Here is a 10,933-nt window from a genome sequence, read left to right as displayed (position 1 = left end):
GAGACCACTCCATAGAAGATGACTGATGAAACCACAGAGTCATAGAAGTTCCTGAGGAGTGTTCCCCGAACGCCAAAGGACCTCAGCCGCCTGAGTAGGAAGAGTCTGCTCTGACCCTTCCTATAGAGAGCGTCTGTGTTGTCGCTCCAGTCCAGTTTATTGTTCAGATGAACACCCAGGTACTTGTAAGTTGAGACCCTCTCAACGTCTGTTCCCTGGATATTCACTGGTGCAGGTGGAGAGTGCCGACGCTTGCGGAAATCCACCACCAGCTCTTTGGATTTCCCAGCGTTGATTTGGAGGCGGTTCTGCTGACACCAGTCCACGAACCCCTGCGTAACCCCTCTGTACTCCCGATCGTCATCGTCAGTGATGAGGCCGACAATCGCAGAGTCATCAGAGAACTTCTGCAGGTGACAGGTTGTGGAATTGTATTTGTAGTCCGAGGTGTAGAGGGTGAACAGGAAGGGAGCCAGCACAGTTCCCTGCGGCGCTCCCGTGCTGCAGAGGAGCACGTCAGACACACAGTCCTGTGTTCTCACGTACTGTGGCCGGTTTGTGAGGTAGTTGTAAATCCATGTGATGAGGTGGTGGGCCACTCCCGCCTGCTCCAGCTTGTCTCCCAATAAGGCGGGCTGGATGGTGTTGAAAGCACTTGAGAAATCAAAGAACATGATCCTCACCGTGCCCCCCGCCTTCTCCAGGTGGAAGAGTGAAGTGTGGAGCAGGTAGATGATGGCATCATCCACACTGATGCCAGGCTGGTATGCAAACTGGAGTGGGTCCATTGAGGAGCTGACCAGGGGGCGCAGATGGACGAGGACCAGTCTCTCCAGGGTCTTCATCAGATGAGACGTCAGCGCCACTGGTCTGAAGTTGTTGAGCTCCTTCGGATGGGGTGTCTTTGGAACCGGAACCAGGCAGGATGTTTTCCACAGCTGGGGGACTCTGCCCAGCTTCAAGCTCAGGTTGAACATGTGCTGGACGATTCCACACAGCTGGTCTGCGCAGGATTTGAGGAGCTGGGAGCTGATCCCATCTGGGCCTGCCGCCTTCCTCGCCTTCATCTTCCTCAGCTGGTTCTTCACCTGAGATGTTGTGAGGAACAAGGCTGAGCAGGAGGAAGTGGTGGTTGTCTGATGAGGCTGGGAACTGGAGCCTGTGGAGAGAGAGAGGGGCGAGAGAGGGGGAGAGAGGGTCTTGTTCGCAGTGGCAGGAGGGGTGGGTGGGGGCTGCATCAGGGAAGCCTGAGCGGGGTCAGACATTTGATCAAACCTATTGAAAAATAGGTTCAACTCATTTGCCCACTGAAGCCCCCCCCCCCCCTTCTGGGTCTTACCTGCTTGTCCGTGGCCTGAGATGGTCTTCAGGCCCCTCCAGACATCCCTGGCATTGTTCCGCTGCAGTTGTTCTTCCATCCGCATCCTGTAGGACTTTTTCCCCTCTCGGATCCTCCTTCTCAGCTGACGCTGCACTCTCTTCAGCTCGTCCTTGTCGCCTGAAACAAAAGCCCTCTTTTTCTCCTTCAGGAGAGCTTTAATGTCCGGTGTGATCCAGGGTTTGTTGTTGGAGAAACATCTTACAGTCCTGGTGGGAATGGTGTTCTCCATGCAGAAATTAATATAGTCTGTAACTGTGTCTGTTAGACCATTAATGTCCTCACCGTGAGCTTCGCTGAATACCTCCCACACAGTTGTGTTGAAACAGTCCTTCAAGGCCTCCTCGGCTTCTCCAGACCATCGCTGAACTGTGCGTGTCACTGGCTGCCTGCGGACGAGAGGTTTGTACACAGGCAGGAGAGCAACCAAGTTGTGGTCAGCTTTGCCCAGCGGGGGGAGGGGCAGTGACGTGTACGCCTCCTTGGTGTTGGCATAGAAGAGGTCCAATATTTTATTGTCTCTGGTTTGGCATGTGAATGAAGGCAGAGAGGAGGAAGGAGAAGCATGATTGAAGTCACCAGAGATAAGGAACAAGGCATTTGGGTGCTGTGTTTGTAGCCTGCTCACAGCTGCATTCAGTACATCACAGGCTGTCTCACCGTTAGCAGAGGGAGGCACGTACGCCGCCACCGCGATCACATGACTGAACTCTCGCGGTAAATAGACCGGACGCATGCTAACAGCTATCATCTCAATGTCCCGACTGCAAAGTTGATCCTTAACAGTTATATGCCCAGGGTTACACCATCTATCATTAACAAACACAGCCAGCCCTCCCCCTTTTCTCTTACCGCTCTCCAGTGTCCTGTCCGCGCGTAGTATTTGGAAGCCGTCCAATTCCACGACGGCGTCCGGCGTTAGCTCTGTTAGCCACGACTCCGTGAACACCAGCAAGCTAGCCTCCCGGACAATCCTCTCATGCCGGGTTAGCGCTGTTAGCTCGTCCATTTTGTTGGAGAGGGATCGAACATTCCCCATAATAACGGACGGGAGGACGGGGTGATATTGTCTCCTCCTTGCCTGGCGTTTAGCCCCCGCACGACATCCCCGTCTCTTCCTCCTCAGCTCGCGGGGAATATCGGGTCTCGCTCCGGGAGCACACGCGGGGTTAGCACGGAGTGCTAACAGCTGATCTCTTGTGTACACGATCGATCCGTAGCTCCGAGTTTCGTCTCCGGACACGATCGCGCAAAAAACAGCCCCCAACAGTAGTAAAACCACCGCAAGTTGGATGTCCATTGCTGAGGTGAGGTAAAAATAAAATAAAAAAGGGTAAAGGGAAAAAACACACGAAAAAGGCTCAATAGTGAGCCACGCTGCTGTAAACAGGCAGCCACTCGCGCGGCGCCGGAACCGGAAATACCATATATACGTATATATATATATATGTATATATATACGTATATATATATATATGTATATATATACGTATATATATATATATGTATATATATATTTGTATATGTATATATATATATATATACGTATACGTATATATATATTTGTATATGTATATATATATATATATACGTATACGTATATATATTTGTATATGTATATATATATATATATACGTATACGTATATATATTTGTATATGTATGTGTATATATATGTATATATATTTATATATGTATGTATATATATGTATGTGTATATATATATATATGTATGTATATATATATATGTAGGTATATGTATATATTAGGGCTGGGCGATATGACCTAAAATCGATATCGCGATAAATTGGGCAATTTTACCTCGATGACGATAAATGCACGCTAAATTCCCCCTGAGGACCAAAATCAAAATAAATGCAGGAAATGCATATTAACTGCTTTTTTTTAATTGACCAACTGGTACACATTACTTTCAATGAAAAACAAAAGTACAAAAATCATTTGAATAAACATTCAAAATAGCTTGCTTTGCATGACTTGAACAATGTCACAAAGAACAGGAGAAAAAGGGTACCTCTCACAAATTTTTTTCCTGCAAATAGATTGTGCCGAGATGCTGTAATGCCATTTGCAAAGGCCTAGATTTGTGTAAAGGTATCTTGTAAACAATATAAATAATGCCATGTGCAAAGGAGCTAGTCGCCTGTAAACAAAATGCTAAATAGAACGGAAAAAAATGTCAATGGAATGCTAATGCCAAATAAACGCGTGTGTTTCATCAGGAAAATGTACATTCAGGCTCAAACAGGGATTCATGTTGCGACTCGACCACAAGTCGGCTGTGGATGCAAAATGCTTGACATGTCTCCGCTCCGATGTTGTCCATATCGGGAAGTGCTGTTTGCGGCAAATATTTTCGTACCTCTTGTCGGCTACGTTCATGAGGCGTTTCAATCCCGTGCGCTCCACTGTAACTAGAGGAGCTCTATCTTCAGCTATGTGCCAGGCTATCGCGTCGACCTCTGAGATGCTCTCTCGTGTGGTGTCGCCTCCGTTATGGGCTGTTGTCACTTGTCGAACCTTGCTTCTCACTTTGAAATTTTTGCACAAGCTCCAAGTCAACAGCATGGTTGTGTTGTGGGTGGTGAAAAAGACAAGGATGCACGCGCTGTTTCAGGTGCTTACGACGCACTTTGTAGTTCATGTTCTTTTGCTCAAACATCGTCTTTATGGAACCCAAAACATTTCCAAACGACAGATTTCGAATTTCTTTTCGGGACAAGCGCGACAGGAACAATTTCGACTAACGTTATTTCGTCTGCAGCCGTGTCAGCCGCTTCAGGATTTGAATCGCCAGCTACGAACGCGTCTTCTGTTTACATTCTTCTACAGCGCATGAGTCACGTGACTACATGCGCTGTAGCTGTCTTAAAGAGGCATGAACATCGCCGCAGACAGAAAAGACTTTTCTTTTTCTTTGTTTTTTTTTTAGACACCTAAATTACCGACATGGGCAAAATGATGTCGGTCATTCTAATACATTTCGGTAACTGTAAATTTTCGGTTTATCGCCCAGCCCTAGTATATATTATATATAATATATACAAATCACATCACCAAAAAATCTGTAATCACTACAGAGTCTTTTAGGATGGGGAGCATTTTAGTACTAATGTCATTTTTGCGTGCAGACTAATTGTATAAGTGCCAATATTATCGTCAATCAAACATTGCTTCAACCAGGTGTTGCACTACAACATGTGTAAAGTGTTGGGAACTACACCAGAACATGGACTGCTGTAATAAAAAATTGTTGCATCCCCATGTAAACTCTTATGGTATTGCCTGCAGAGAGGAGGCGTTCCCGCTCAACTTCACGAGAACGTGATCGAAGGAGAAGGGAAAGGGACCGGTCACGAGATCGTGAGAGAGAAAGAAGGAGGAGTCGTTCCCGATCTCCCCACAGGAGACGTTCAAGGTGAGGCAATCTTTTTTTTTGTTGTTGTTGATGAGGTGTGCATTATCAACGTACTTTAATGTGACTGTTAAGTTCAATACATTTTGTGTTGAATAGAATAGACTTCAATGAATGTGCTATAACGTGCTGATGTAGTTTGCTTCACTTGTGGTTGTTAATACAATGTCATTTGTGTTGTCTCGTAGTTTTGCGCAAAACGCATGAATACTTAGCTGGGCTGCGTATGAGACGGTCCACATTGAACTCAAGTATTGACGGGAAGGAACTTGATCGAATAATATTTGCGTCGTTCATTGAAATATTTGCGATATCTTCAAAGTGTGGCCCATTTAGAGGTCTTGATGGGGAAACATTTTTATTTGTAGTCTTGTATTTACCAAAACAGTCCCCAATTCATTTTATTGCAAGGCACCACGTGAGGAACGGATGGGACGTCAAGGCTTTGACTCGGCCGTCCCATGCACCCACCAGTTGCTATTGAGTGATCCGCCAGATTGCTTGCCCATGGATGTAAATCTCAGACTACATTTTCTTGCCGTGAATGTGGCATCCAGACTTGGCTATTCATCTATTTATTCAAACCGGAAGAATGTAACCTGATCCGCATCACAGACCGGCTTCCGCCATCACGTGCAGTGGCTGATTATGTCTTATGCGCTGTGCACTGGCCTTGTCTCTCACGGAGTCAGCGAAACTGCACTGTGAGTTTTGATGGAATGCCCATCTCTGGAAAATGGCGAGTCTTACTCTAATTCGTCAGAATTTGACCAAGACAATATAGTGTTGAATTGGAGAGACTGCCAGGTCAAGAAAGCGATTACGCCATTATGTCACGGCTCGCTAGTATGACTGCACGCTTTACCTGCAGTGGCGTCTCGGCAAATAGGTTCCACGAGCAATATGTCATATTCGCCTCATTAACCACAATGCTTCTGTATAGATCACATATGACCCGGATCACCGCCACTGTGCATTTGTGCCTGTGTCGGGCATACAGCCAGCGGGAGGCAGTTTCAAGTTAAAAGCAATGCGCCAAATAAGATGAATTTATGAATTAACCACTCGTCGACGACTTAAATAAATTGTCGACAATCCTAATCTTCGACATCGTTGTGATTAGTCGACTAATCTTGGCAGGCCTAGAAGCCACCTGAAAGCAACTATATCACATGTAGTTTGTTAAGGACAATTTTGCAAACTGTCAAAAGATTGTGGCTGCATTTTTTTCACTACATATGTATATGCAGTAATGCAATAATGACACTAAATGCTGCATCTCTCTTGTTGTTTATGTTATGGTCCATTCACAAATTGCATACCTGTATTCCAGGGTGACCTATGTGGCGCAATTTACCATATATCAAGTCAGGTTTTTTTGGGGCCACTTTTATATGATACTTTTTTTTTTTTAAATACTTTTTCATGAAGCCATTTGAAATATAAACAAAAACGATTGTTCATTAACACTATCTATCATAATTTTTCTGTGAAGCAAGTGCACATGTATTTTTTTGTAGAAAAAAAAAAATCAATATAATTATAATTTTTGTATTTATTTTTTTTAGCCCTTATCGCCTACACCTAGTTCCTCTACATCACAGATAGTACATAACATCTACAACGAAAGAAATGGTGGTTCACTGACTAATTATTTATTCAGCATTTCCAGCGATTCGAACACAAAATTGTTGTAATAACTGTTCCTGCAACCGTCTATGCTTCCCTCTGCAGGTCTCCTCGACGCCACCGATCTTCCTCTCTTTCACCCATGAGGCAAAAAGACAGACGTGACGATGACCGCAAAGAGAAGACATCAAAACCCATTCAAATATCAGGTATAAAAAATATGCCGTGTAGCCTCCAAAGTTGCTGTTTAACTTACAAAACAAATGTTCCCATAGTAAATAAATTGAATGAGATTCTGACTTAAAGATCTAGTTTGAGGTAAGCTTGACCCAACGTATTTTGAGTAATAAATATACTTTAAGAATACTCACGTTAGATTTTTTTTTAATTCTAACGTCCTAGATTCATAGTTAGACCCATAGCAACGCCCTAACAGCGAAAATTATTTTGTTCAGCAATCGCCGGTATTCTTCGGAACCAGGAGCTGCCAGTCGCCATTGTTGAATGTTTTATGTATTGAGTTGCTCATGACTCTTTCCTTTGTTACATAGTTAGTGTTGACATTTCATCTTCAACATCCATCAGTTATGGAATTCACACACTTCAATACTTTTTTTAACAGCTGAGGACATGCAGGGCAAAACTGAAGAAGAAATTGAGATGATGAAATTAATGGGATTTTCAACATTTGACTCTTCTAAGGTAAGTGTGTATGATGCGCAACCACCAGGAGGGGCAAATTACGGTTTGAATAAATAACTTTTTCGAGTTGTTAAAAATGTTTCAAGTAAGGCAAGAACAGGCTGAACTACTTGCCGTCAAGTATAATTTTGTATTTGTGTAATTCTTAATATGAAAATGCATTTCTTAAACCCCAAAATGGTTTACATTTTGGATCAATGTACATTTTCTTTGTAAACATATGTCAGTAAAAAAACTAGTTCTCTAGCAAGGCTCAATTGATTAAAAATATAATTTTTATTGATGAGATTGTAAATATTTAATACACGTTTGACATCGGACCTCATCGTCATGATGACGTCAGCCATTGACATGTTCCAGTTAGGGAGTGTCTGCTAAATTTCTAATGTAGCCATCTTATTTAATATCGACATACGCATTGATTGAAATACAACATTTCTCTACATAGCTGCTGGCTCACTGCCCTAACGCGGTTCTTGCCAGACTTCTGTTAAAATTCACCGACACATGTGTTTTGGGTCTTTCCCGACTGTATTTCACTTTAGCGATTAGCACGCTCCTCGTTCACCTCCTCACTTAAAACGCTTCTTATTAGTGGGGTACTTTATTCATCACGGAGGAGATGATCCGCATCACGCAACTTGTTGCTTCTGCTATGCATGGATTTGCATTAGTACAAATAAAGTCCATGCTGTTACGCCGCAAGCTATCTTGGCGCTTAGCTTTCAAGTAGCCTCCAATACTTCCGGGAGTACAGTACGGGCCACAGCTTGACGTAGATGCAACATTTTTTTTTTTTTTAACTAGTTCAGCCAACTAGTGCAACCTCTTTACTGTAATTTGCCGCTGATTTGTGAACGTGGCCATGATTTGAAATGTAGACACGCCAGTCCACAACATACTTTTTCTCTTTGCATCAGTCCATCTCAGATGAGCTCGGCCCATCGACGAGTGCGGCGTTTGTGGTTGTTGAAGAAGAAGAAGCACTTGTGGGTTTTTTTTTTTAGGTACCTTTCTTAGCAATGCCAACACCATCAGAATGGTCACAACAAAGCTGTCTTAGTGTTGGGAAGGTTCAATTCTTTACCAGTATTGAGTGACTAGGTTTTATTTATTTTTAAGTATGACAATCGCAAGGCACTTACATTTGTTGATAAATCAGATTTGAAAGCTTCATTAGAGAAGCTACTTGCCGCATATTGTGCGGAGAGTGCTTGTTGCGTGGGAATCACTTTTCGCTATAAATCTATGTTTCAAGTAGGTCTCCTGCTAGTGGTGGGTGAGATATATCATCATCGAGATCCTCGTCAATGTTAATTGCACAATGTGCAATTTAACATTATCGAGTATTTATACTGCCTCGAAATGGAAAAACACACTAGTCTATCGATGGTCACCAAGTAAGAGGAAGTGGTGAAGTCATCATTCGGTAAATCAGTGCGCATTGACTGCAAAAGAGGAGGAAGTGATAAACCTGCATTCTGTGGCTTTTTAAAAAAAAAAAATTTTTTAAATAGTCCTTTTCGCCCACCCCTTTCTCTTGCTATATTGTTATAAAAAAATGCACCTTTTGTCTTTCTTGTTCTTGGGAATAGACTCTTATGTTGAATCCTCACTGGGCCTTTCCCTATTGCAAAGAAACATTCCAAAGCACGTCTGCTTTTTTACTCGTTATAAGCCGCTAGATGACGTGCATTAAGTGGAGTTGTAGACAAATTGAATGGAGAGAAGCCGCTCACTTTTCAAGATAATTTTTCATCCTCAGAAGATAAATAAACCGGAAGTAATGCAAGTTTTTTTTCTTTCATTCTTTCATCTCTACAATCAGCCACCTGTTCGTATCATGATTTTTCACTCACACATGTTTTCCTCTGCATTATTTTAATGACAATTTTGCAAACTTCAGAGGAGATGATTTGGGGAGTGTGTGAAAGACATGTTCTGTTTTCAATCAGGGGAAGAAAAGTGAAGGAGCAACCAACGCATATGCTGTCAATACCACCATGAAAAGAAAATACAGGTACGACAAGTATATAAGAGAAGATATCTATTGTTCCCCACAAGTGGGAATGATTAAAGAGGAATATTTGTGTTTGAGTAGAGCTCGTTGTGCCATGCTGTCAGGTCTTATTGCCTTGTCACCCGGGTGTCATGTTGGTCATCTATTGTTGGTCAGATTGCTGGTTTAAAATGTCAAGTTTTAAGTCCCCTCACAGCAAGCATCATTACTGCTATTGTCAATATAGCCAATCACCTCTGCAGGTGTTTCTATGCAGACGTTCTAGCCTCCCTATTGGTGCGTGATGATGTCATCTGCAAGTGTTGCGAGGGTAACAGTGATGTAATGTTTTTTCTTTTCTATTTATTTTCTAGGCAGTACATGAACAGAAAGGGTGGATTCAACAGACCACTGGACTTTATCGCATGAAACTCTTTTGCTGCCATTCTCTTGAAACATAACATTTATTATACTTGACAAAATATGGATATTTTGTTCTTTTTGCTTCTATTTTTGTGATCTTTTTGTTGTGTGGGATGCAGGAATTTTTTAATCTACATTTTTGTTTAATGGGAGACATGAATTCTCTTCCTATTCTATTACAACACATTTTAAAGCTGCATGATTCATGGCGAACATGAGATTACATGAAACCTTGTGCGGTTCCAGACTTACCCATAAGTGTAGTCATGTAAAACAATTGAAATTGAAATAAAAGTCTTTCAAGACAATGCAAAGGCAGTATTTGTTACCTTCTAACTAAAACATTTGGATGCAGTGGGATGTAATGTCAACTACTTAAATTGATCACGCACTCTACACGGTACTTAGTCAATGTAGCAAATGATCAATTAACTAAGTTTATGACAAGAAATGTACATATTTCAATACACAATGCTCCAAAAAAATAAAGGGCTCACCAAAACAACACGATGCAACTCCTAGTCCATCACTCTTCTCTGAAATCAACCTATCCAATTCAGGAGCTATGCTGATTGGGATTCCATCTGACCTGCTGTTGTGCAAATGGAAGAGGCAACAGGTGGAAAAGAGAGGCAATTACCAAGACCCGTTACCCACATAAAGGAATGGTTGTGTGGTTGAGGTCCATAAACCATTTCTCTGCTCTTATCCTTTCTGGCTGATGTTTAGGTCACATTTGCATTTTGTCAGTCCCCACCGACGGAGGTACCATGAGGCGGTGTCTACCACCCACGGAATTCTGCTGCTCATCCAAGATGGCACATTACTGCAAGCTGTGGCAAGAACTTCTGCTGTGTTTCCCAACACAGTGTCCAGAGAATGGAGGAGATGTCAGTGGAAAGGACTGGCCCAACCCTGCAGCAGGACTACCACCTCCTTTGTGCAATTAGATACGTGGAGGAACCTTGCAAAAGGTGCTTCAGCTGGTCACCATTGTGCATATTTCTGCTAAATCAGAACCCGACTCCACAAAGGCCCGACATCCACATATGGGTCCTGTATTTACTCACCAACACTGCGGCGTGACTAGCATTTGCCGGAGAACACCAAGATTGGTAAATTGCGTAGGTCCGTCAGTAGAAGACGGTGACAAACATTTATAGACAGGATTAGTAGTGCTAGTGATTTGGGTTGTATTCTACATATTTTTCATCGATTGGACTGTGACATTTTTGGGGGGGTGAACTGATGATCTGTGGATCGGTGAAATGTACTGACAGAAGTGATGATGGAAGGAATCAGGTCTGTTGGGAAAGGGTTATATATGTATAAAACAGGCTTGATAGGGTTTTATGAGGACCCGACTT

The 10,933-nt window shown here is 42.8% G+C and overlaps 1 protein-coding gene across 1 annotated transcript in view; it reads left to right on the top strand.

Moving 5' to 3' along the window:
- The window catches only part of snrnp27 (small nuclear ribonucleoprotein 27 (U4/U6.U5)), a 12,898-nt gene extending 3,024 nt beyond the window's left edge, over positions 1-9,874 (top strand). Inside the window, exons 2-6 of the mRNA XM_088302456.1 lie at positions 4,690-4,816; positions 6,548-6,651; positions 7,065-7,144; positions 9,100-9,164; positions 9,518-9,874. Coding sequence (XP_088158582.1) covers positions 4,690-4,816; positions 6,548-6,651; positions 7,065-7,144; positions 9,100-9,164; positions 9,518-9,572 — 431 coding nt within the window. The 3' untranslated portion in view covers positions 9,573-9,874. The remainder of the gene's footprint in view (positions 1-4,689; positions 4,817-6,547; positions 6,652-7,064; positions 7,145-9,099; positions 9,165-9,517) is intronic.
- Positions 9,875-10,933: the final 1,059 nt, after the last annotated feature.

The sequence above is a fragment of the Idiotropiscis lumnitzeri genome, chromosome 1 (genome assembly GCF_059441095.1).
Source record: "Idiotropiscis lumnitzeri isolate Australia: NSW breed Sydney's pygmy pipehorse chromosome 1, RoL_Ilum_1.0, whole genome shotgun sequence".
NCBI lineage: Eukaryota > Metazoa > Chordata > Actinopteri > Syngnathiformes > Syngnathidae > Idiotropiscis > Idiotropiscis lumnitzeri.
This window is presented reverse-complemented; position numbering and strand designations above follow the sequence as displayed.